We start from the raw sequence: 26,944 nt of genomic DNA on the forward strand, positions 1-26,944 counted from the left end.
GCCAGTTAGGTGCCATATTATTATGTGTCCAGTCATGTTTGAGAGGATTGCATTTTGGTTATCATCTTAAAATAGCAATTCTAAATATTTTGCCAACTGGAGATGAATGTTTAAAGAAAATTTTAATAGTCTTCTAGAGACAGTTATTCATAGATAGCCATAAATTCTGTTATTTTGAAAGAAAGGCTACCTTTTTATTCTTTTCTTGCAAGTTGAAATTTATTTTTATTAAGTGAGTGGAAAATATCAGGTTATGTTTGTTTTAGTTTAAACATGAATAAATTCACATTTTACTTATTAAGGATGAACACAGTCAAGATTAGAAAAGTTGTAAGAGTACAAGATTCATTTTAGAATTGCTACGAGAAAAAGAATTGAAAGACATGTACACTACTCCAGCTGGGCATGAAAGAACAGCTGGAAGTACCCATGGAGCTGTTTTTAATGAAAGAGATACAAGTTTCCTGCCCTCTCTGAGGGTTCAGTAACTGGCTCCTTGGTGAATGGCTGCTTTGATGAGCCTTGAAAATATAAAATCAGAGATAGGGGTAAATAGTATTGGAAATGATGAACTAAGACCCAGCAAAGCTGCAGGCACTGTACCTCAAGCTACACCAAAAGTTGATTTAAATTACCAGAAAGATTTTGCCAATTATGAATCAAAACCTTAAATATTCTGCTTCATGCAGTTTATCATCAGGAAACCATCACGAACATCCATAAAGATTCAGCCACACAAATGTTCATTACCTGTTAATAATAATAATAATAATACCAAGAAGGGGACAACCTTAAAGTTCAAAAATAGGGGAGAAAGGTAAATTATTGAGAGATTATTTTACTGATTTACTGAATGCTGTGTAGTCATTAAAATGACATTGCAAAAGAATATTTAATGTGTGCAAATATATTCACTACATGTTAAAATAGCACAAAAAGGGAAGTTATAAAATAATACATACATCATGATTTATGTGTGTTTATGAGCTGTTATATGGCTAAGAGGGCACATACCAAAATTTATCTGGTTATCTCTGGCTGTTGCCATTACAGTTTTTAGGGACCACATTTTGGGGTTTTTTGTTGTGTGTGTGTGTGTGTGTGTGTGTGTGTGGCTTTTTGACTTACATTTTAAAGATTAGTTTACAGTTCTTTCATTTTTTAAATTCGTGCATTGAAACAAATTTATTGAATACCTCCTCTGGGCAAGATACTGTTCTAGAGTCAGGCACCATGTTAAATAATGCATGCCTTCCTGAGTACCTCTTCTTTAAAATTTATATTTTAAAAGTCAATGGAGGGTTTCCTTGTTGGCACAGTGGTTAAGAATCAGCCTGCCAATGCAGGGGACACGGGTTCAAGCCCTGGTCTGGGAAGATCCCACATGCCTCAGAGCAACGAAGCCCGTGGGCCACAACTACTGAGCCCGTGTGCCACAACTACTGAAGCCTACGCACCTAGAGCCTGTGCTCCACAACAAGAAAAGCCACTGCAATGAGAAGCCTATGCACCGCCCCAAAGAGTAGCCCCCACTCGCCACAACTAGAGAAAGCCCGTGCGTAGCAACGAAGACCCAACGCAGCCAAACATTTAAAAATAAATAAAAAATTTAAAAAGCCAATGGAAAAAAATTTCAAAACTTAAAAGTTGACTTTAAAGGAAAATTAAGCTCATCCGAGTGACCAGTGGTATCTAGAAGCCTGTCTCTAGACAGAGGAAGAATAACAAAGACCTGAACTTCCAACTCCTTCTCTCACCCTTCCTCCTCCTGAGGATGCTTTTAGGCTACCTGCCAGGGAAAGTGAACACAGGGGTGGAGATAAACACCACGCTGCAGGTGGGATTATCTCAGAGTTACGGAGGAGGATTTTAAGTCCCTGTTGTTAAGGGATGGATCCTGTTAAAAAGAAAATACCTTCAGAGCATTGTAGATTGCAGTAACCTAACCTCATTAATGTAGCAGAGAAAGCACAACAGTACAACTTCTTTACTGCAATTGAGGAAGGAAAGTAAAATGAAGACAGAATCATCAGCATGTAGAAGCATAAAAAGAAGAGCTCCTGTACGTTCAGCAGAATAAAGAGAAGATGGCTGTGAAAGCAACATAGCACAAGCTTACAGCCCCACTGATAGAGTTGCTCTGACTTCCTATTGCCTAAGTGGAAGAGCAGAAAAGAAAAAAAAAGGAAGAAAGGAAACAAATCCAAGTGATGGTTCAAGCTGTGCGACTATTTGTGAAATTATTAGATAATTTGATAATTCTTTTGGCATTTTAATAAAATCTAGCCTTAATATTTAATTTGAATACTTTTGAGTTAATCTTTCCAATCCAGCACTCTCCCTGAGCACCAACTCAGAAACTTTTTTCAAAGCTGTTTCAGCAAATAAACGCTAAAATTAAGGTATATTTAAATTTTTTTGCTTAGACCTAAAACTTCCTTCTTATACCTCTTTTATGGCAGAGCTAGGAATCTGCATAAGCTATTTATGAATTGATGGCTTACTTTAATATTTTAGGACCAGGTGAAATCTCAGTCTGTGCTTTGGCATGTTTGGGCATTTATCAGGATCATGTCACATACTTTTCAGGCATATACTTAAAAATTGATCATCATAAATAAATGTAAAGCACCCTCCTGAGGAAAACATTCATTATGGGCCAGACTTTAAAACTGGAACATGCAACCAGAAGCTACAGGAATTGGTCTGCAATTTAGCACTCACCATGTTTATCAACCATTCAGATAATTTCAGAGCAATTTGGTATGTAAGAGAAATTCTGGAAAAAAAAAAACACAAAGCACCTTTTTACTGTGGTAACACAGAGGTCTCTCCCAAATTTTTATGCAGTTATGTTCAATTGCCATTTGTATTAGTCATTAAAACTCCAAAGGGTATAGTGGGTAAACAAAAAAGAAAATGTCCTGCAAGATGTGATTTTATTCTTTTAAGATATGCTTTCTTGATTTTAGTCTTTCGATCACTGATCCCTTGACTTTAAAAGAAAAAAAGTCAAAAACTGAAAACACTTCTATTACAACCACTTTTATATTTGCTGCTAGATTTTGTGAATAGATCATTCTGATCTAACTTTCAGCAATCTAATTTATGAACGTGGTAATCAGAAGTGAAACTACCGCTTTTATTTCAAATGTGTTCCTAACTCATCCATACTCTAAAGAATCCATGGTACAGTGTATGTCCTCAAAGGGAAAAACAGAAGGGTCTAAATTTGACACCTGTGCTCTTGTACAGCAAATGAAGTTAGGTTAAACTGTGCAGAGCTAACAGCGTCAGTGCCTATTTTCTTAAATGGAACTCTGAATTTTTTTCAGCTGCCTTTCAGCTGTACACTGACGTGTTTGAAGCTCCAAATTAAAAAAAAAGTTAAAACAGGACTGCATCCAAATTAGAGTTTTCCATAGTTTTTAAAGAATGCATATGAAGTAGTTTTTTTTAATAAAGCCTTGTTAAAACCACAGCAAAGTCATTCTGATAGATAATTGGGAGCAACAAGGAAAAAGCTTTACAAGAGTATAGATTTCTTTTAAATTGTTCATTTGAGTGACATAAAGTTACACAACATTCTAAGGTTTTCTTTCATTAATAGGGATGAGGTACTAGGCTAAGTGCATGGGTGATACAAAAACTTAATTTTAATCAATAGTTTCACCTGTCTTCTTAATCCCTTTATTGAGGGTAACAGCAAGCAGTGAGAATGGTCCCTCTTAGAACTGTGAGGACCATAGTCATGTACTTTACTTAATTAAATACCCCACCTCTCACACCTTCTGTTCAAATTGCTAATTAACAGCTAGAAAGAAAAGACAACAGACGGGAAAGGAGGCATAGACACTCCCAAATTGATGAAATGGCTCTCTTTGTATCCTGGTGGCTCAAATTCACAAATTTTAGCGTGTTTTAGCCGTTTGCTAAAGATGCTTCATTCTTGCCATCAGCTGAACATGACTAATTTTTAGAATTGCTGGGTCTGTGAAAGTAAAAGGCAGACAAAATAGTTTAGGACCTGATTTTAAAACTCATTAAAATTCATGAGTTATCCATGGGCTCTCTGGGTTTTGATGGCAAGTTATATTTTGTATTGTGGTGGTGGATGGGAAGCAAGGTTCATATGTTCCCCAAGAGAATGGTGGTTATTTACATATGTGCCCTGGAGGCAGGAAAGGGGTTTTGGTTTTCCTTGTTGTAGTGGAGGGGGAAACTGTGGAATGGGAGGATGAAATTGAAGGGAACAGGAATTAAGCCCTAAGGACAGGGTCTTTCCTTCTCTTCCAAGAACGTTGGCTGCTCTGGAAGGAAGGGTCAATATCTCCTGTCCAATAATAGCCAAAGGACAAGATAACAGGAGTCAGACTCAGATGGGTAGATGGCCTAACACCTCATAGAAGGAGAATCCAGGAAGGCTAGATTTGCCAAAATGCCAGCCTACAAGCTGCCCCCGGCGACCCCTTCAATTAAGGGTAGAGTGTGTGGCTAAGGTGGGGTCCACAGCGGAAAGACCCACAGAAGAAACCGTTTTTTAAGCTGACACACACAAAATCAGGCTGAGGAGCATCACAATTTCATTATACTAAAGAAAATAGAACTCTGTTGCGATTTTTGTGTATGTTATACCTTCTGTAAATCTAAAACCATAATTTTCTTATATTTCTGTAATTCCCATACCAATAAAATAAGCATGGCAGAACAGTCATCTTACATAAATGAAAACAGGATTTAATGAAATGAAATTTTATGAGCTTTGAGAGAAACAATTCTTTGAATTATCTTATTTTGCTTAAATGAAATTAATGTGCTCTTGCTTTCAGTCCTAAATGATCTGTGCTTTATTGTGAATTTCATTTTCTTCTGCAGAGAGATTTATTTTTAAAGAGAGGTGAGATGGAGGAGGAGAGAGGAGTCTGCCTCTTGGGTAGTAGGTGATCTGAGGTTTATGTCTTACAGGCATCTGCCCCGGGGGTGAGGCTCCCTGCAGTTCTGCTGAGGATTCTAAGTCAGGAAGGAGGCCAGAGAGAGAGAAGAGGTGGTCCACTGTGAGACCCCCAAAGTATGCTGAAGGGACATAGCCCTCCAAGGCTATGCCTCCTCTCTTAGACTGGGGGCGTGAGAAGAGGGCGGTGTTGGTATATGGCAACTCCAGTCTGTTCCTGGGATAAAAATGAGCAAATGCGGTCCATAAGGCCTTCAGCCCAAATGAAGAGCTCCTGGCCACTACCATGATTCTCTGGATAAAGTAGACACTTGAAGAGCGGAGGGGAGCCCATGATTCCTCAGTCTCAGAGCCTGAGAAGGGTTCATTGGAAATTCAGTGGGACTGATTTTCTGATCGTGGGACAGCATAGCTCTGTCTGCCCTGTATCTGCACAAGTTTCTTTGGAAGGAGAGGAAGGCATCTTTTCAAGTTCTCTCAGTGTTCCCATGGAGAGTCCATTGTGGAACGACATTGACGGGGGAGATTGTTATAGGCATTTCCAAAGGATATTAAGACTTTTGAGGTCTTGTATTAAGATTGGAGCCGATGGGTGGTGTCAAAGTATACTTCTCAAAAAATTTAAAATGAGACTCTCATAAAAGGAGAAAAAGAACATGTGTTAAAGATTTTTATTAAAATCTCATTAAGTAATGATGGAACCACTAAGACGCTAAAGTTTATTCAGGGATCATTTGAGGAACAGAGCATTTATAGAGACTTTAATAAAATAATATTAGAGTATGATTGCTAGGTAAGATACAAAACTTGTTACCATCCAAAACAGCAATAAGCTATAATTTCTAGAGTTATCTTTTCTACCACATAGAAATAATGTGTATTTCTGCAGGAAACAGATCTACAAGTTAACATGTAACTTCACAGAGACTGCGCCCTTAATTAACATTTTACTAAAAATTAATCCTTGGGTGGACCTGTTAAAACAGTGCCTCAGTATGATTCTTAAAAGGACATGGGGGCTTCCCTGGTGGCACAGTGGTTGAGAGTCCGCCTGCCAATGCAGGGGACACGGGTTCGTGCCCTGGTCTGGGAAGATCCCACATGCCGTGGAGCGGCTAGGCCCGTGAGCCATGGCCGCTGAGCCTGCGCGTCCGGAGCCTGTGCTCAGCAACGGGAGAGGCCACAACAGTGAGAGGCCCGCGTACCGCAAAAAAAAAAAGGACATGGAACTAGCCTCTTTGCCTTATTTACAAGTTTTGGATCATTTTTCTGAACAATAGGGAATCTTGTCTAGTACCTCTTGATATTTAACCCTCTTATTCTTTTTCCTTAAACTCATGTTATCCACGTGTGGTTGTGGTTGATTAGCACAGACTATTTGCTTTTATCTTCCTCCCCTGTGCCCCTTTACTCACACACACATATCCCAGCATCACCACAACACACGTGTAAAATGCCAGGATCCAAAAGAGAAGAGTCAGGTGACTCTGACTGAACACACCAATCGAATTGAATGTACCAATGTGTTGAACTCACTGCTGATATAGAAGGGTGAACTTAACTTTTGAATTATTCTGCAAAATTCAGGAGGTTGTAGGCATGGTCTAGGCTAATTCTTTTACTATGAATATCAAGGGAATAGGCCAAGTTTTTTGTTGTACAGAAAATTCCTTGCAGTAATTATTGCTAGATCCAAGAGGTCTTGCCATACTCACTATCACATCCCTAGTGGATATATTAAGGGTACCCCCAGGGCATACTTTGCTGGTATCAGCAACCTAGGCGCACACTTTATCTGAGATTCCTGCTTCTGGAATTTGCTGGTGACTGCAGCCTATTCCCTCAGAGATTTTCTTAAGGACCCTTTTCAGCTATCTCTCTTTTCTATCCTGTCTCAAAGCCATCAGCATTCCTTCCCTCTTTTGGCTCACTGCCCACACAAAAGAATGAAACCAAATTCGGTTATAGAAAACTGTGGAACCAAAGAGAATAATTTCTTTATTATGGTGAATTATGCCTTCTGATTCTGTTTAACCCAGATAGAGTCATTTCATATTTTTATCCTGCTTAGGAAAAAGTGAATTTAGGAATTCTGAGCATTAGTTAAATCATTTAAATCCAAAGCTGCCAGGGAACCTCGAAAATAATAGGGAGCACTTTGATGATTTTTTTCACATTTGCGATAGCTTCTGCAGCGCTTCTTTGCAACTCCTTCAGTGGGTTAAAACCCTTGTTCTCTCCATAATCAGTTTTGGCTTCAACCTTGGATAAGTCCTTGTGTTTTCAGGAACCATGGTTATCTTTTCCCTAGAGAGTGATATTTCTTATGAGTTAATTTTAATGCTCTTCCTTATCTAGAAGGCTCACTCATGGCAAGATGAAAAGAATTCTACTGTTTCATTATTTCAAAAACGTATTATCTGGCTTTCTCTGGACTGATTTAGGTATTTACAACCAGAAAATGTGTTTCGAATTCTTTTACTAGTATCTTACCTTCTTCATAGTATTGGTACATCAATCGTATCAAAATTTAATTTGACATTAGTCTTCTTTACTTCCTTATGACAGAAGGCCAGAGTGTCACCTCAGGATGAGTTCTCCCACTACCTGGCAACAGCAAACTGACATCCTGGTTTAGAAAGACACACTTAGCCTAGAGCATTTTTCAGTTACAAGACCATGTTCTATGAAAGGTCAGGTTTGTTTATTTGTTTTGCTGGTTGGTCGATTTATTAAATGTAGCAATGCATATGGTATTCACATTGTTTTTCTAAAGGGAAAAATCCATCCAAAATATAAGATCCCAGTAATGTTTTTGATAGTTCTGCAGTGTCAAGGCAGCAAATGTGTTATCACCCTGTAATTAATTCCACTAGTGCTCTCTCATTCACTTATCAGATTTAAATTAAATTCAATAAACAGTATTGAATACCTCCTACAAGATATAGGTAGTCCCTGCCCCTAAGGAATTTCCAGTTTAAGGGCCATGAAGGAATGTACTCAACCAATAGTAATACTAGCCAGAATGGTGTTATTGATTTAATAAAGATATACCACTCATGGTCATGAAAACATTGACCTCCCCCTGCCTAAATTTTGACTGGGTAGGATGCTAAAGGGACCTTGGACTCAACCATCTCACTTTTAAATAGAAATTTATGTTAGTCTTTATTAATCTATATTTGTTGTAGAAAGTTTAGAATATGTAGAAAAGTGGAAAGAAATCAAACACCCAAAGTCCCTCCACTACAAAGCAGTTATTATTAACTCTTTTGGTATATTTCCTTCCAGTCTCCTTCTCACATATTTTATTTTTTACATACATGAGATAGTATTAAATATGCAATTTTATGCATTGATTATTTTTCCATAAACTGTTCTGACATGATCCTTTCCCAGTGCTATTAAAAACTCTTGGTAAACATTTTTTAAGCTAAATAATGTTCAACTATTGGATCAGTCATAACTTAGACATTCTTCTATTTAGGTTGTTTATACTGTTTCACTGTTGGATGGCTTCGGGCTTAAAACTTTCTCAGGATAGAGTCTGAAGTAGGTTTATGGGTCAAAGTACATGAACATTTTTAAGGCTCTTGCAAGATAGTTTTTGAACACCACGCATTTTGTACCTTGCTTTTGCCTTTATCTTCACAGCAGGTTTCATTAGCCTTCCTTACACATACTACAGGCTCTTCTGCCTTTTAATTGGCAAGGAAATCACCAGGAACTGAATATACACTGGAGGGAGGAGATAAGCAGAGTTATCAAAACCAGCTCCCAAGAAGAGTTGGAAACTTAATCTAGCTAAGCTTCTAGTAGTGCCCTCCTCACAAATGTGTTATCTCCTTTTGAAGTTGCATAGACCTTGACTTACACAAGTATAGAAAGTTAATGGTTCCTTACTTACGGAATTGAGTGGAGAAGGCAGAAATTAGATTAGATTCATGCATTTCTAGGAACCACTGAGTCTCCAGTAATTGTTGTTACTAACAATTTCAAGCAACACGGCTTTCTCTAATAGCTGTGAAGGGGTGCGAACAGAATCCTGAGAAACAGTCACTGCTGTTACTGAAGTGCCATCATGAAGGGAGCTAGTTTATTTTGGGCTAGGCTCAAAGGCCTGGCATCCACTGAGGTCCAGTATGGCCTGAAACATTATATTAAGCCTGAGACTGGAAGACCTGTGGGATCCCCCGAGCTCTATCCTGTGCCCCTGGGAGCCTCTGAATGGAGCGTTGACATAGGCTGGGTGGTCTGAAACTTCCGCAGACTCAGCCCCCTCTTCTGGCCTGAGCCAGAGTCAGGTCACAGCACAGTGGACTCAGGATCGGCCTTGAGGTTACCTAAACAGCATCTCATTCTCAAGCACAGACAAGTGGAATGTGAAATAGAATTTCTGACAGAGGTGCCAACTTTCCAGGGACCTTGGTCTGCTTCCAGGCCTTTGACTTGAAGACTCATAAATGTCCTCACTGCTAAAAGATAAATAAGTCCATTTTTAAAACTTTCCTCAGAGCACCTCGTTGACATGGTCCCCATGGATATTTTCTGATTGGTTTTCTAACTCCTCTTCTCCCTCCTCACCTGTGGAAACTAGTTATGTAGTCCAAGTCTAACCAGCACTGACAAGAGCAAGGGTTACCTCACAGACCCACTGGCTACACCTTTCTGTTTTTATATTCCGAACCATACTTGGTTTCTGCTTCCTTAAATAGCACATTTAGAAACTGGTTTAGTTCAGCTGAAGGTCTCTTGAAATCCCTGGATTTTTTCCTGCCATATTTTCAAATAACTAGTCATAAGCTATACTACTTACAAAGCTTGGGTTCCCAGCTAAAGGGTAATATTTGTGTGTTTCCTTGCAATTTTGGATCAGATCACTGTTTTGTTAACCTAGCGGCCCATTGGCTTATGGTCAAGTTCATATTTATTCTTGATTTTGTTATCACAGATTCACTTTTTAGAGAAAGAGGCTTAAACTTGGCCTTCTATTATCTCTGCTGTTTTAAAATCCAAGACGTTGAGGTGTTCTTTGTGTGAGTCCTCCGGTCCTGTGGTATTGCCTTCCAAATTCAGAAAATGTCCTATCAATTGTTATAATCTTAAATACAATCGTTTTCTCAGGCCCCCCAAAGTTATAGAGCATCCCAGCCACCCCCCACCCCAAGCTGAATCAGAGAGTTCACGTTTTACGAATAAGATGGTTGAAAAGCCTACTTGCTCTCATCTTAGCTTTCTTCTCTCAATTCCCACTTCAGATGCCCATCTTTACTTGTCAGTGGGGGTTGGGAGTAGCTTGAATCTCAGACCTTCTGTTTTTTTTCAGCCAAGAGAGTCTTGGCAAACGCAAGGTGGTAGGAGGACGCTGTGGGAGAAGAGGTAGAGGTCAAGCAGTGCTAGATTCTCCATACAGGGTTCATAAATGATTGATCAAATGAGAAAAGAAGCAATTCTGGGAGTTTGGAGATAACAAGGAATAAGATTAAGTAGTCCAGATAAAGGCTTTATTAAAGCAGCCATTTTAATAGATTTTTTAGGCAGAGGACCAAGTCGATCCTTGGAATGAGTGCAAATTTTTTATTGAGCCAGTAGAAACTGATGGTGACATATTGGACGTGTACATTGGATTTATGAGTGTAATTCAACGTGAAAACTAGCATGTGAATGCATGGATTGTGTAAGTGTTACGTATAAATTATATTCTTTGATTTATAACTGCAAGCTTTATGTGCAGAACTCATTGCCTTTTTATGATACTGCTTGTTTGGCACGTATTCTTAGCTGTAACTGTGTTTCAAAAGAGCCATTCTATTTCGGATTTTGACAAGGTAGGTTGCTGGTGATCTCTGTAGAGCAATGTTATTTTCCAGTAATATTGGCGACCACAGGCTGAAGTACGAGTTTGTATAATGAGTCATGGTAGGAGCTCTCTGTCTCCCTCCGGCCCCCATATTCTTCCCCTGAGTCGTTTGTGCAGAGTGGAGTCTCTGAGCAGTGCTGGGTATCTGCATCATCCCTTGGACTCTACATGTTTAGAATCAATTTTAAATTAGAAAGAAAATTCTAAACATAAACGTCAATTTTGAATGACTTACAAATTGCTTTTCTCCCCACTTTTTTCACATTGCCTTCTTAACTAACAAAGAAGAATCGCTAAAGGAAGAGGCATATTAGAGGAGCTAGATTCCAATTAAGGTCCCCTGTGACTGCTGTGTAACTAAAATGACTACTTAGCACTCCTAGGAAACAAAGGAAAATCTCAAAGATCAAAGGGAATTGTTGAAGTTAGAGGCATAAAAAAGACCCACATACTTTAAAAACACACACACACACGCACACACACAAAAACTCTTCTTGTCTCCTACCCTCATCCCTGTTGGGTTTTTGTTTTTTTGTTTTTTTTTAATATCAGGAAAAAGTTTCAGCTTATCAGTTGATAGGAAGACATTGTTTTGTGGGGTAGATAACATGGGTTTTGAATTAGACCTGGTTCAGTTTCCTCATCTGTATTTTCCAGGCTGTGTGAACTTGAGCAAGTTACTTAATGGATTACTTGAGGATAGATTGAGGTGATCCATGGAATGCTCAGCTCATAGTAAATGCTTAATACCTTTGGTTGTCATCAGTGAGAATCTTCATCATTATCACTTATCACCACCAGCACCTTCATATCATGGTCATCACAGCCTCCACCGCCACCAGTCACCATCACCATCACCATCACCATCACCATCACCATCACCATCACCTCACTCTCCTGGTTTTCCTTCTACCCCTCTGTACCCTCCCCTACTCACAACCCCTTTTGCAGACTCTCTTCCTCTTCCAAACCCTAAATACCGGGATTCCTGAGGTTTACGTCCTCTCTCACTACACATTCTCCCTGGCAGCCTCATCCACAGTGGGGGCTTCCTGTCTCAGCCATTGCTGCTGATTCCCAAATCCATTACTCCAGCCGAGATCGCTCTTCTAAGCTTCAAACATTATATCCATCTGTCCAGTGGACATGTCCCCTTAAATGTCCCAGCAGCACTTCAGACTAAAGCTCAACACAATTTCCCTCCCCTGACCTTGTGCCTTCTCTTGTTTCTTATCTTAAAGAAGACATCACAATTCACCCTGTTACCAAAGCAAGAAAATTGGGTGTCATCCTTGACTCTACACTTTCCCCTTCCTCCACTGTTCAGTCGATGAATGATGTCTGTTACACCTTCTAGGCTCTCAGGTTCATGTGGGTAAGGACCATTTTAGAACTGGAAATCTCAGTGCCTAGCACAGTACTCAATAACTATTGAATGAATGAATAAAGGAGTGAATGAAAGTCCTGAATATCCCCACTTTCTTCCATTTCCTCTGCCTCTTCTGTAGTATAGGCCACCGTCTGTTCTTAACAACTTAATTCATAATTTAGAAATCCCATAGTTGAAATATCCTAACTGATCTCCCTGCTTCTAGGCTTGCAGTCCTCACCCCCAGCACCGCTGCAGCTCATTTTCCACACTGCACAGAGAGATTTTCACGAAACCCAAGAATCTGATCGTCATCATGCCTCTTCCCGGCTGAAAGCACTGCGATGACTCTCACTAATTATCCTGATTTGATGTCCTGGCTTACAGCTGTTATCCCGGCGCAATTGTCAGTTTCATACATGTCCTGAATTGGGCGATAATGATATGATCACCCTATACCTAATCTGTCGTCTGCTTACGTTTCCAGCCTAATTGCTCCTCATTCTTTCCTTACCCCTACATGCTATCTAGTCGTATTAAACTTAAAGCTTTTCGTATTTGTTGTGTTCTCACATGCTCTTCCTTCTGCCTAGAAATTCCCTTCTCTCTTTGCCTCACAGATTCCTACCATCTGGGTCTCAGGCTAAGCCTTCCTTTACAGAAGAGTCTTCTCTGACCCCCAGGGTTATGTCAGGTACTCCTTCCTTCATGTTCCCATAGCATCTTGCATCCTAGCTCTTACCTCACTGTTTTCACTACCCGTTAACTTCTGTGGGCTCCCCACTAGCGTCTAAGTTCTCTCAGGTCAGTGACCACATATGCTCGCTGCACAGTTGAATCCTGGTGCCTAACCCAGACTCCTTGACAGAGATGACATTCAGCAAACGTGTAGTGAATGACTGAAGTAAAAATCACATGCTATTAGAATGATCAAAGTACACGTGTGGAAAAATCTTCCACAATAAATCTTCTGGGAATATGTCTAATTTTTGACTGTAAACAGTACATTGTCTTCTTGCCTCTGTTCATGGTGTTTGTGATAATGGTGGAAATGATTCTGTGTTCCTTTGATTAAAAGTTCATCCTAGGACAGGATTTGGAGTTGGTACGCACTGTCAATTCCAGGAACTCTTGCAGGTGATAATGTTGCAAAACAAAGCAAAGAACAGCTGTTTTCTAGCCTTTTCAAGCAGTTGAAGCTACTTTTATTTCAACTATGTATGGCAGATGGTTTTAAAGTTATTAGTTTTGAAGTTAAAATTAAATTTGCTCTCATTATTCTAATGTATCCTAGATTGCTTAAGTTCTAAATTCTATTCTCGCACTAATGAAAACAAACATAAAATGTCTCATACTTCCGATATAATTATTTGTATTGTATTATTTGAAAACTTGAAATTGTGTGCTTTTAGATGGTAAATTTTACACTGTTACTTGATCTACCAGAGAATGCAAACATTTTGTTTCACATGCATTGACTAGAAAGGAGTTCTGGACCTATCTAGGGGTCTGTGTACATCATTCTATTAAGTGAAAAGGAAGGTTAATGGCTTTTATTCCAAACAGAAATAGCTTTAGTGTTTTTATTACAAAAACAATACACAGGGCTTCCCTGGTGGCGCAGTGGTTGAGAGTCCGCCTGCCGATGCAGGGGACGTGGGTTCGTGCCCTGGTCCGGGAAGATCCCACATGCCGTGGAGCGGCTAAGACCGTGAGCCATGGCCACTGAGCCTGCGCATCTGGAGCCTGTGCTCCGCAACAGGAGAGGCCACAACAGTGAGAGGCCCGCGTACCGCAAACAAACAAACAAAATAAACCCAAAACAATACACATTCATGGCCAAAAAAATCAGGAAAGATAAAGAAGAAAATGAAAATCATTTGTATTCCCACATTTAGGTTACTGTGTTAAACATTTTAGGGTATATATTTCTCGTCTTTTTTTCTGCATGTGTAGTCATATCAATACAGCTTTTTAAATGGAAATGGTATCATTCCACACATATGGCTTTAAAATGTGTTTTTCCACTTGACAAGTTTGGGACTTTCCGGGAGAAAAAAAATGGGTAAAGAGCATGTTAGGAAGTTTTGCTTTCTAGTGTGTTGAGTGGTGTAATTTCCCCTTCACCATCCCCATTAAGAAAACTTAAATAAATCTGTATTACTTTTTGAATCAGTCAGGGTGCATTCGAAGGAAGCGGAAGCCATGCTAGCTGTTTTAAGCAGAATAAGATTTGATTTTTTTTTAAATAGGTGTTTATAGGGCTTCTCTGGTGGCGCAGGGGTTGAGAGTCGGCCTGCCGATGCAGGGGGCACAGGTTCCTGCCCCGGTCCGGGAAGATGCCACATGCCGCAGAGCGGCTGGGCCCGTGAGCCATGGCCGCTGGGCCTGCATGTCCGGAGCCTGTGCTCCGCAACGGGAGAGGCCACAGCAGTGAGAGGCCCACGTACCGCAAAAAAAAAAAAAAGGTGTTTATAATATTGTTGGGAGGTCTAGAAGAGGGTGCCCTAGGCTGATCCTCCAGAAATAAACCTAAACTGCACTTGGACTGCCAGGGTGGCTGCCCCTTCCTCATGATCAGGGAGATGGGGACTCAGAAAGCAGCCCTGGAATGGCTGCTCCATAGACACACCACCCCAGCTGACGTACGGGGACAGACTTGTCACTGCCACTGCTATTGGCCCTAGAGCCACACAGCATCTGCTTAATTCACACTGCCAAAAACGGATGCTTGTATCCCTGTCTTGCTTCTCTACCTTTAGCTAAAAGACAAGCTAAAGTCTCCATGACTCTGCACACCATCAGAAATCAGATGCCGTCTGCTCACTTCTGCCTCTAAAATTTCAGACTGCATCCAGTTGGCAGAACCTAAATCAGATCTGAAACCCTAGTTCAGGGGAGTCTAGGAAATGTAGTTTAGAGCTGTCTAGTCTCTGCAGTAAGGGGCAGCCCAATCCCATCAGTCAGGAGGCTGGAGTGGACATTGAATACTGCCATATTCACCACACATCAAGGCTTTGGGTGTTGGGTTTTTGTCCCTTTTGGATGCATCACTATACAGAGAAGAACTTAACAGCAACATAAAGGGGAAGAGCTTATCAGAAGTCGTGACATATACCACTACAATTTATTTACTCCATCCCTATTGCTCTTTATTCAATTTCTGTTGGTTGGGTTTTTTTCCCATATAAACAGTGTCTTGATAAACTGCTCTTAGCAGAGTCACTAATAGCCTCCATGCTCCTAAACCCAATGGGCAATTCTCTGGCCCCATTTTATTTGACCTGTCAGGACTTTTGACACGGCTATGCATTCTCTCCTTAAAACTCTTCCTTCACTTGGTTTCAGAACGTCCTGCTCTCCTGATGTTCTTTCTAGCTCACCTGCTCAATCTGCATCTCCCTGCTGGTTCCTTCTCATCTCTCTAGCTCTTAATGTTGCGTGCCCAGGATCCAGTCTCCCTCCTCTGTGTACTCCCTGGCTCATCTCATCCAGCCTTATGGCTTTAAATACCCTGAAGTCCACACCCGTGTATCCTACAGCTGCCGATTAACATGTACTTTTTTTTATTTTTTTGAGGTACGCGGGCCTCTCACTGCCGCGGCCTCTCCCGTTGCGGAGCACAGGCTCCGGACGCGCAGACTCAGCGGCCATGGCTCACGGGCCTAGCCGCTCCGCGGCATGTGGGGTCTTCCCGGACCAGGGCACGAACCCACGTCCCCTGCATCGGCAGGCAGACTCTCAACCACTGCGCCACCAGGGAAGCCCTAACATGTACTTTTGATGCTTTAAAAACATCTCAAACCTAACATTTCCAAAATCGAACTTCTGCTTTTTCCCGCTACATATATTCCACTCACTTCTCCATTTCAGTTTGTGGAACCTCCATCTTTCAGGTTGCTTACAACAAAATCCTGAGTGTCATCCTTTACTTCTCTCTCACATTCACATTCAATCCATCAGCAAATCCTGTTGACTCTGCCTCCAAAAATATCCACAGTCCAACACTTTTCTCCGTCCCCACTTGCTCCCTGCTGGTCCAAGCCACCATTATTTCTCTCTTGGACTTTTGCCCCAGCTCTTCAGTGGTCTCTGTGCCCTCCCTAGAGTCTAAAAGTTAGAACATGTCACCCTTCTGCTCAAAGCACACCAGTGAAATTCTATCTCACTCAGGATAGAAGTCACAGAGTTTTTACAACAACCCAGAAGGCTCCTTGTGATACTACCACCCACAGTGCCACCATCTTTCTGATTTCCTTTCCTGTCATTCTCATCCTTGATCACCTTGCTCCAGTCTCACTGATGATCTTAAGCATCTCTGTCGCTAAAGGACTCGGCAATTGCTGGCCCCTCTGCTTGGAATGCTCTTCCTCCAGATATCCACAAGGCTCTCTCATCGCCCTCAGACGTTGTTCAGCCATCACCTGCTCAGTAAGGCCTTTCCTGGTCTCTGTATTTAAAGTTACAAATGGACCTCTCCTCCAGCCTTCCGAACCCTCCTTCTCTGTTTTATCTTTCTCCATCGCACCTACGGCCTTCTAATTAATTATATAACTTCTTTTTTCTGTTGCCTGCCCTGCCCCCCATGAAAAAATTGATTTTTGAATATATTTTTTATTATCGAATCGGTGCATGGAACAGTATCTGGGCACATTGGTAGTCATTCATCAAGTGTTTGTTGAATGAGTATATTTCTTTATACATGTGTCATTGTGCGCTTGTCTAATTATTTACTGGGGATTAATTCCTAGGGTCAAAGATATGCACAAAATTGCCCGGGAAGGTTTTAACAATTTGTTCTCCCAACAAGGGTCAATGAAATGTCTTTTGCCTGACACCCTCACCAACATCATACCCTAGTCACGCTATCTGTTCCATTCCTTGAACTCACCGTGTTCATCCCCACTTGATGCATTTGCCCTGACTCCTTCCTGCTCCCAGAATGCTCTCCTGCCACATTTTGACTTGATGTCACTCTTCTTCTTATTCAGGTCTCACTTGAACTGTCATCTCCTTGCTTGGAGAGGCCTCCTCTGGCCATCAGCTGTAGAGTAACTTCCCAGTCACTCCATTTCACATCACCCTACTTTACTTTCATTACAGCATATTTCACTACCAGATATCTTCTTATGTGTATGTTGTTTATTTGTTTGTCTGTGTTTTCCTGCTCTAGAATGTAAGCTCCATGAGAACAAGAGCTTCCTAAGTCTTTTGCAACGCTATCTCCATAAATGTGTGTTTGATAATGGAATAGACCCTGGGTATTGTAATTTTCTCGTTGTGACGATCTGCTGGGTGGGAAGTGGATTTAACATGAATTATTTGCCTAGATTGGTGAAGCTGAGCACCTTTTCAAGTATGAAAGCTTTCTTTTGAATAACAAATGCTAAGATAACCTAGAAGTTGAAATATTCAGTTAGCATATTTGTTTTAGATATGCTATATCAGATTTCTTATGTTTCTGAGAAGTTGCATGATTTCTTAAGTTTCTGAAGCCTCCTTTCTCATTTATGTCAACATTTGTATCCATAAAGTAGGATTCCTTCTGCAGATTGCACTCACGTACTGTTGTTTTCTTTGTGTCTCCACAGCTTTTGGAAAGAAACAACAGTGTTTTTGAAGAGTCAGAGGCTGGTGCTACCAAGAGTCCGCTCCACCTAGCTGTAAGTGAGATGCTGTGGGCAGCTTCCCCCGTTACAAAAAGAACCGAAGTGTTCCTAAAACTAGGCTGCTCTTAAAAGGAAAGCACAGCACTGCATAATAACTTATAATGGAAACAGTACATGGGTGAAGGCTGAGGCTGCGGTGAGAAAGCATGTCTCAAATTCCAATCCCAGCTTCTCACTGGTGACCTCAGACACATGACTTACCCCGGCTGAGCCTCGATTTCCCCATCTGTGAAGTGAGGATACAGGAAAAGAGACAACGTGCATGAAGCCATATCACAGTGCCCTTAAGAATAATGATTGTTATAAATTTTAAGTCTCTAAATTATTATTATCTAGTAGTTAAATCAGTAAACTGAGGAAATGTTTTATTTTGGTTTTAGAGATTTAAGTATAGACAGCAAGTACTGAACTTAACAGATAATCGAATGCCACAATTAAAAACTTGAGATATTTAAATACAGACTTGGGAGAGCAAGATGAAAATATGCATAATTGCAACTCTGCTGCTTCTGCCTGGGCTTGGAATCGGGGTCTCAGAGGAGGTATCAAGGGCTGATTCTTGTACTGGGTGAGATCTGGGAGGGAGGGGAGCAGGAATTTTTCTGCCACCAGTAAAGCTTCCTTTCCACATCCCAGTCATTGAAGAGAAATGCAGTAGCTCAGAGTGAGGATCCCCAAACTCTCTCTGAGGGTGACTGAGCTGGGAAGCTCACTACCGCTGTAAGTCAGTTAAGGTCTTGCTAACCGTCGATCAGCAGCAGCTGTTCCCTAGGGACCTCTCAGACTGGCAACAGCCAGCTCACCTACGCAGGGCTCTGCTGAGCTGTGAGGCCTCGGTCCAGGGCCATCAAGAAGGTGTTTGGATGCACCCAGAGACTGGATGTTGGGAAGAGTAGGATGCTGGGTCTCTGTGCTTAATGGTTATGACATTTCACGCACACATAAGCACTTATTCAGTTTCCTTCTGATGAAAAATTGAGGTGGAGAATTTGGAGAGCAGAGAGGAGTGTTTTACTGATGGCCTACTTAAGCAGTCAGGCAAGGTAAGAAGGGATGAGGCCATCCCACAAGGATTGGGATGAACCGATCACACTCATGGAGCCCTCGCTTCTTTGCCAGTCTCCCCACACACTCACCAGCACACCTGATAATATCCCACTCACCACCCTCTGCCACATCTACCAACGCAGCGACTATACACACGGACACACGCACACACTGAGTCCAGTGAAATCAGGCTAAAATGTCCATTCGTCTTTCTTCCAGACATGGGCTTAGAGTAGAAAAGGTGGATGGAGGGTGGGATATTTACATGTATAAAATTTCATACCAGTTGGCTCTTAGTACAGGTTGCTCTAAAGGTTGACCCTAGAATCTCTGCCCAGCCATCTGCTGTGCCTGGAGAAGTTACCCCAAAGCTGGGAGAGACCTATTGGAAAGGTTATCTCAGGTAGAATTCTCATGCCCTATGAAGGTGGGGTTGATTGCATTGCTAAGCCTAATGGTAATATGAGAAGAGACTTTCCTAGCTTCCAAAAAATTCTATCATCTCTCATTCTTTTTTTTTTTTTCTTTCAAAAATTATTGTTGAGTGCTTACTGGGTGCCAGGTGCTCTGCTAAGTGTTGTGGGTTCCCAGTCCTGTAAAGACAGGGTGGTACAATATCATTGGAGAGAGTTGGGCTTTGGTAGTTCTACACCTAGGGGATCCTAGCCACCAGTCTTCTCATTAGCAACTCGCCTGGACATGGTTTTCCCATCTGTAAATTCAAAGGAGTGAGTCAGTTAAGGATCCCCAAACCCTTTCCAATTTGTTAATTTATTTAATTGTTTTTTTGTATGATCTTGGCCAAGTACCTAACCTCTTGTGTCTCAGTTTTCCCACTCATAATACGGGGAGAATAGCAGTACCTCTGTCATAGGGCCACTGGGGGGATGACCTGGGTTAATGCATGTAAAGCAGTTAGAACAGCACCTGGCACTATCATCCTCGCTATTAGTCACATCACTATCATTCTTTCCTTTGACATATACTGACTGTGTGTGTACCAAACACTGTTTCGGGAGCTGGAGAGATGGCAACAAACAAAACCCAGCCACTGTCCTTGTAGAGTGTGCAGTCCAGGAGAGACAATAGACAAGTAAATATACAACGTGGCAGGTGGTCAGAAGTGCTGCTGCAAATGGGAGCAGTGAGACAGAGAGCATCGAGGTGGCGGACTGGGCGCTGTTTCCCACAACATAGCACCTCACGTTTGACCGGGGATGCGACGAGCTAACCATTTGGTCTCGGACAGAAGAATGCTCTGGGCAGAAGTGCAGGGTTCCCAGGGTGAGAGCACACTTGGCATGTTCCCAGAACAGCAAGGCCACCATGGCTGGAGCACAGTGATGCAGGGAGGGTGGTAGGGGTCCGAGTGTTGTAGAGGTGGCAGGGAGGCGGGGGAGGGCCACAGACTCCAGGGGGATCTTTGACTTCTTCACTGAGCAAAAGAGGAAACCGTTTGGAGGGTTTTGAGGAGACAGATGATGTGATACGACTTTTATCTTAGAAGGATCCCTTTAACGTCTGCATTGAGTTTAAATTGTCAGGGAACAAAGCAGAAACTAGACAACCAGGCAAGCGATGATGGTGATAACTTTGACCAGGGTGATAGCCGTGGGTCAATTCTAAAACTATTTTATGTTTTCCCTCTAAAAGCTAATACGTTTTAAAGAAATTATTATTTGCTCCAAGAACCCCGCAAGTATGCCCATCGCCCTCCCCAGGGCCCCCTGTAGCAATTAACTTGATTAAAACCCAAGGCACATTATTTCTTCCGTGGAAGATTCTACAGTGAAAGAGAACCAGATGCCCCCAAACCTTGACTACCCCAAGAAACCTGACCGGACTTGAGTTACTATTTCCTGGTTGAATGAGTCAAGTCTCCAGGGTTATCTGCCCAGTGAATTTCATAAGCATTTCATCCACTTGAAAAAAATTAAATCAAGAAACACGGCTATGCAAATGAAAGGCTCCAGCTGTCGAGATTTCCAGATGGACCCATTGTTTCATGGATTCTGTTGAGATCCCAAATTCTTTCTCCTTGCTGCCCTCAGTTCCAATCTAAAAAGTTCAAAGAAATTAATTATGTTTAAGAAGTATTTAAGTTACTTAATGAGATTTTTAAAGTCTTTTGTAAAACAAATTCGAAATGTTTGATTGCCACCTCTAGTGAAGGCTTAAACTGGGTTGTCTATCGAAAGCCAAAATGCTACATGCTTTTTGAACCAGCATATTTGCTCTTTTGTGTGATTACTTCTTCCTGGAGATATTTTAGAAATTATTTGTGGAATTATCCACTAAACACCTGATTTAGGTTGGGAATAGAAAGAAAAATAAGACAGTGTTCATCATGCACTGCTGATATGAGAAAGGTCTTCTTTCCTGACTACCTGAGTCTCTTTCAGAGAGTTTAAAGCTTTATTTTATACTTTCTTATAGACTCTAAGAACCACATAACTGCCTAAAGACAGAATCATGCATTTAACCACAGAGTAGAATTCCATATTATGTGGTAGTTTGTTTCTAGGGTTAAGCCCTAAAGTGTGAAGGTAAGTGAAAATTCTTGTATTAGCAAATTTACCTTTATTATTTCCCTTAAATTGCCCTGGAAGTATAGTATACGTAGTTTTATGTCTTCAACTCCATATCGTAATGCTTTTGGATACTAAAATTCAATAGCTGCAGGCTTGACGAATGGAAGAAACAAAGGGAATTCTATATATAAATCTGGCCTTTCAACCATCCTGTCTTTGAATTTTTAAGTGCCTGATATAGAAGAAAATATCGATTGGAATTCTGATGCTTTCCTTCAGTAGGGTTCACTCCATTTTATTTTAATGTTAAGCCTCTTTAACACATGCAAACGGGTTTATTTTTTGTTGTGAGAATTAAAGGAGAAACTGCAGGGGTCTTTTACAGGAGTTAAGTTCTTAAGTCAGCGCCTAAGTTAAGTGCCCTTTGATGTGACTCTGCTGTCCTGGACAGTGCTGATCTGTCTACATCACCTTCCTTCCTGAATATGTTTCTCTTTGCCCTGGATTTTCTCTTTATTAAAATCTAAATATGTGAGCCATGGTGCTTTGTAGATACGCATGCAGTTTATAGGTTGCCAATTCTATTTTCCTAGGCTAAGCCAAATTGACAGAAATTGTAAATGTTTGCTATCTTTGTCATCATAGTAACTGCCACTGAAGGAACGAGCATTTGCAAATAGCATCTAGAACCATCTATTATCTACATGGACTCATTTCCCTTTGATGTAAAGTCAGGATTTCTACACAAGCTGAATCAGTCACTACCATTACAATTTAAAATTAGAAGAGGGATTATGCAAAACTAAGCCACAGACTCAAGCCCAGAGTCAAATGAGATAGACTGACTTACACCCTGATGTAGACGCTCCTGTTGCCACAGCCCTTTATAGGAGGATAGGTGCTCCCAAGTTGGCTTAAAATCACCAATGGCGAGTTGATGATAGCCGAAACTAGGTGATGGGTGTTCGGGAATTTGTGACACTATCCTCTGTTCTTTATATAAATTTGAAACTTCCTGTAAGAAAAAGTTAAAGAAGCATATATCTTATGGTCTTGTTGCATCCTATCCATAGTAGGAGCTCATGAGAAGCCCACAGCTCAGGCTCTGGGATCTGACTGGTCTGCCTTTGAATTCCAGCTCCACCACATAAGGCTGAGGGCTGAGTAACATCTCAGCCTTTCTGTGTCCTTGTTGGTGAGATGGGGATAACGATAGCATCCAAACCATGGCTTGTCGTAGTAATTAAATAAGGTGCTACATGTCTAGTCCTGCCTGACACACAGGAAGTACTCAATGAAATTATTGCTTCAGAAGTTAGGTTAGACTAAAGGCTTTCCATCCTAGATTTCTGATTCAATATTTATTATTAAGCTCCCTGAGCCATTACACATAGGCACAAAAGTATTTTGCTTGAAAGTCAATTAAATGGAATTGCTGGGAAAAATGATAAGACATTGCCTAAAAACATAGATTCTAGTGGTCACAGATTGTGGGTTTCAAACCTGACTTTGTCACTTACTAGCTTCAGTGATCTTGGGTGAATTAATTAACATTGCTTGTTTTGATCTAGAAAAAGGATGTGTGCAAAGATTAGAGCTCAGTGCCCTCAATAAACAGTTGCTATTTTTAAAGTATATTCTTATCACTAATACTAATAAATGATAATAGCAGTCATTATATTCATTCATTTATTCATCAAATAATTGTTGAGGGTCTGTGCCGTGCGCGAGTCTAGAATACAGCAGTGAGCAATACACAGAAAGTACCATCAGTCTTAGATAACAAACAAATCAATAGATATGTAACAGATATCAAGTGATATATAAAGCTATAAAGCTAAAATAAAGCAGGGAAGTGGCGTGTAGAGTATCCGATACGTTGAGGAGAAGGGGAGTGGGCTATTTTATATGGGCTCTGAGAAGCCGCCAGATAAGGGGACAGATGAAGCAGAATTACTGAAAAAGCCTTGTGGCTCTTTGGGGGAAGGGCTTTCCAGGCAGGGGAAACAGAAAGGACAGATGCAGTGGCCCAGAGGAGGACAGGCATTACTTAATCATAGGGGGCACAGAGGGCAGGCTAGAGTGGTTGGAACAGAGTGAGTGGGGGGCTATGCTGATGGACAGGGTCGAGGGAGGCCACATCCTAAGGGCCTGAATGGTCATGAGAAGTTTGGGATTTTATTATCAGTGAGGGAATTATCAATGAGTTTTCATCAAGGAGTGCTATATCCAACCTGAGTTTCAAAAGATTTCATCCCGTGGCTGCTCAGTAATCGTTTGCAGGAGGGCGAGGACAGAAAGGGAAGCTTTTGCCATAATCCTGGCAACAGAGGATGTGGTATAGTGAGAACTGGATAGATTCTGGATATATTTTAAAGAAAGAGTAGAGATGATGATGGCTTGGAAGTAGAGATGATCGTGGCACTGGGGGCTGCTACTAGTCACCCAACACCTGTGTGTGAATTACAACAGGGATATGGATAGATATTTCCTGCCGGATGCCCGAGAACCTGATGACACCTCTGTGTGGTTAGCAGAAGTGTCCGTTCCTCTCAGCAGACACATCCCTGTACCAGGGCACGGCAAGGCAGTGGGAAGGGGTGGGGAAGCTACTTATTAGCACCCCCTTGCCCCAATGTCCCAGAGCCCTTGTGTAGGGCTACCTGGGCTTAAGAGGGAAGACAAAAGAGGACTCCAAATTATTGGGCCTGAGCAACTAGAAGAACAAAATTGCCATTTACTGAGATGGAGCTCAGTTTGGGACATGTTAAGCTTGAGATGCATATTAGGTATATACAAGTGGAAATTTCAATAGACAGTTGAATATATATATCTTGCAAAGTAAAAGAAGTAGTTAGAACTGGGATATAAATTTGGGATTCATCAGCATATGAGTTATTATACTACATATATATGTTTAATATGTAGCATAATAATCATAATCATTTACAAAAATAATATAACGAGAAACTTTTAAAAACAGTTCCTATCAGCACTCTTAAATCTTGTGGGTCCTTTTAATCTAGTTTTTGTTATTGTTGTGGTTGACATGTACTTGGGAAAAACATTCAAATGGTTTTCTAAAAGGTAAGGTGAGGGCTTCCCTGGTGGCGCAGTGGTTGGGGGGTCCGCCTGCCAATGCAGGGGACGCGGGTTCGTGACCTGGTCCGGGAGGATCCCACGTGCCGCGGAGCGGCTGGGCCCGTGGACCATGGCCGCTGACCCTGCGCACCCAGAGCCTGTGCTCCGCAGCAGGAGAGGCCACAGCGGTGAGAGGCCCGCGTACCGCAAAAAAAAAAAAAAAAAAAGATAAGGTGAAATGAGTCCATAAGTTCATTACTTTACCTCCCATTTCTAGAGGTAACCACTGTTAACAGTTTCCTTTGTATCCTAAAATTTTCTGTGAATACAGAAATATACATAGATATAGATATGTGTCTATCTGGATATATTTGCTTTTTATAAAATTGTTATATGTACTATTTGCAACTTTTTTACAATTTTTGATAGAGTTTTGTCAAATCACCCTCCACAAATGTCACACCAGTGTATACTCCCACCACCAGAGCATATATTGCTTTTTTTCACCATGTCTTATCTAATACTGGACATGCCCAAACTTAATCATTGCCATTTAGTAGTTGAAAAATAGTACCCTCAAAGTTTACATGGTTTTTTTCGTACGTGTATTGACCTTTTATATTTCTTTTTCTGTGAGCTGCCTTTTCAATGTCCTTTACACATTTTCCTAGTTTTTAAAATGGTTTGTATAAGTTCTTGGTGTATTAAGGAAATTAGTCTTTTGTCTGTGCTAAGCCGTTTTCAAATAAATCGTGCCTTGAGTAATTGCTGCAGTAGAAAAACAGAAAGTGCAGGAGACGTAAGAGGAAACTTTGGCTGCTGACGACCCTGGGGACAGGCTTTTCCTCTGTCTCCTTCTTTACTTCCCTCCACCAAATCCCCACCCCCACCATATCCTTATCTGTTTTCTTTCTTTTATTTCAATGTCCTTGGCCTTATATGTGCATTTACTTTTTTTTTTTTTAACCTTATAGACTTAGTAAAAATTACCTTTCGGACTTTTAGTTTTGTGTTTTAGTACGAAGCCTCCTAACTTTAATGCAGCGTAAGACTTCACAATAGGTCTGAACTTGGCACTGATGTATGGACTGTACTTCCATAATTGGTTTTATGTTTTCATTATAATCAATGGAGGAAACAAAGGAGAGAAGAGGAAGCATCAACTATGTATAAGACACTGTGCAAATCTGGTGCAATTTTATCTCTTCTCGTCTTCTCTGGAAGGCAGCTTTTATTGATCTCACTTATAGATGAGGAAACAAAGTCTAAGTGAAATTAAGAAACTCACCTAGGATCACGAGGTTGACATTTAAAATGTTGGACTGTGGCAGAAGGTCACTATGCCTCTGTTGAATTACAAAGTCCACAGTGTTTTTAGTGGTTTGTTTCCCTTGAGGTTTAACAGAAAAGCCTCCTGAAAAAATATTCTGATTGTGTTAATAGGTTCAGGACTGAACTAGCAGATGAAAAAATATATTAATTCATTCAGCTATTAGTCTGCATTAGATTATTAGATCAATAGATATAAGAATACATTGATACATTTAGTACCTTTGGAATAAATTATTTGACAAAAGAGGAAGAACATGAAGAAATGCGTATGTAACTGTGAGGTCTGTGCGTTATAATTTTTCCACCTAACTCTGGTTTTGCCTGTGTTTCAATAATTATTCCAAGCATCTTTCTTTGGAGTGGTCTCCAAAGAAAGAGACCTCTTTGGAGTGGTCTCCATGTGTGATCTGAGAGCCTCAGCCCCTCCCGTGGATTGTTGTGGGATTTAAGGTGAACAAGCATTTGAGCGGTTGATTTCTCCCTTGCAGGCCTACAATGGGCACCACCAGGCCTTGGAAGTCCTCCTGCAGTCTCTGGTGGACCTGGACATCAGGGATGAGAAAGGCCGCACTGCTCTGGATCTGGCTGCCTTTAAGGGACACACAGAATGTGTGGAAGCGCTTGTCAATCAGGGTGCATCCATCTTTGTGAAAGACAATGTAACCAAAAGAACCCCACTTCATGCCTCAGGTAGGTCTTGTCAAGAGTCTGGTTATGCTAATTTTGTGGCCCACTTATAAGTTCAAGTAAAAGGATGACAGCATTTTCTTTCATCCCAATTCTTAAAATACCTATTTTCTTTCTACATCAGACATGCCTACACTCTTCCAAAATGCTTTTGGCTTACTATCCACTTGGTGATAACTGGTGTTCTATGGCCAGAGAGCCTCTGGCCTTCTTCTTTAAAGATAGTTTTTCTTTAGAGCAGTTTTAGGTTCACAGGAAAATTGAAAAGAAGGTACAGAGATTTTCCACATACCCCCTGTCTCCTACATGTGCATAGCCTCCCCCATTATCAACATCCCTTACCAGAGTGGAACATTTATTACAGTGGATGAACCTACATTGACACACCGTAATCATCCAAAGTCCATAGTTTACATT

At 41.1% G+C, this 26,944-nt stretch overlaps 1 protein-coding gene across 3 annotated transcripts in view; it reads left to right on the top strand.

Moving 5' to 3' along the window:
• ANKRD44 (ankyrin repeat domain 44) overlaps positions 1 to 26,944 on the top strand; it is a 326,135-nt gene that overhangs the window by 271,802 nt on the left and 27,389 nt on the right. For all 3 annotated transcript variants that reach the window (XM_032637664.1, XM_032637666.1, XM_032637665.1), the window contains exons 17-18: positions 17,772 to 17,843; positions 26,329 to 26,530. In XM_032637664.1, the coding sequence (XP_032493555.1) occupies positions 17,772 to 17,843; positions 26,329 to 26,530 (274 nt within the window). The remainder of the gene's footprint in view (positions 1 to 17,771; positions 17,844 to 26,328; positions 26,531 to 26,944) is intronic.

Source organism: Phocoena sinus, chromosome 7 (assembly GCF_008692025.1).
Source record: "Phocoena sinus isolate mPhoSin1 chromosome 7, mPhoSin1.pri, whole genome shotgun sequence".
Lineage (NCBI taxonomy): Eukaryota > Metazoa > Chordata > Mammalia > Artiodactyla > Phocoenidae > Phocoena > Phocoena sinus.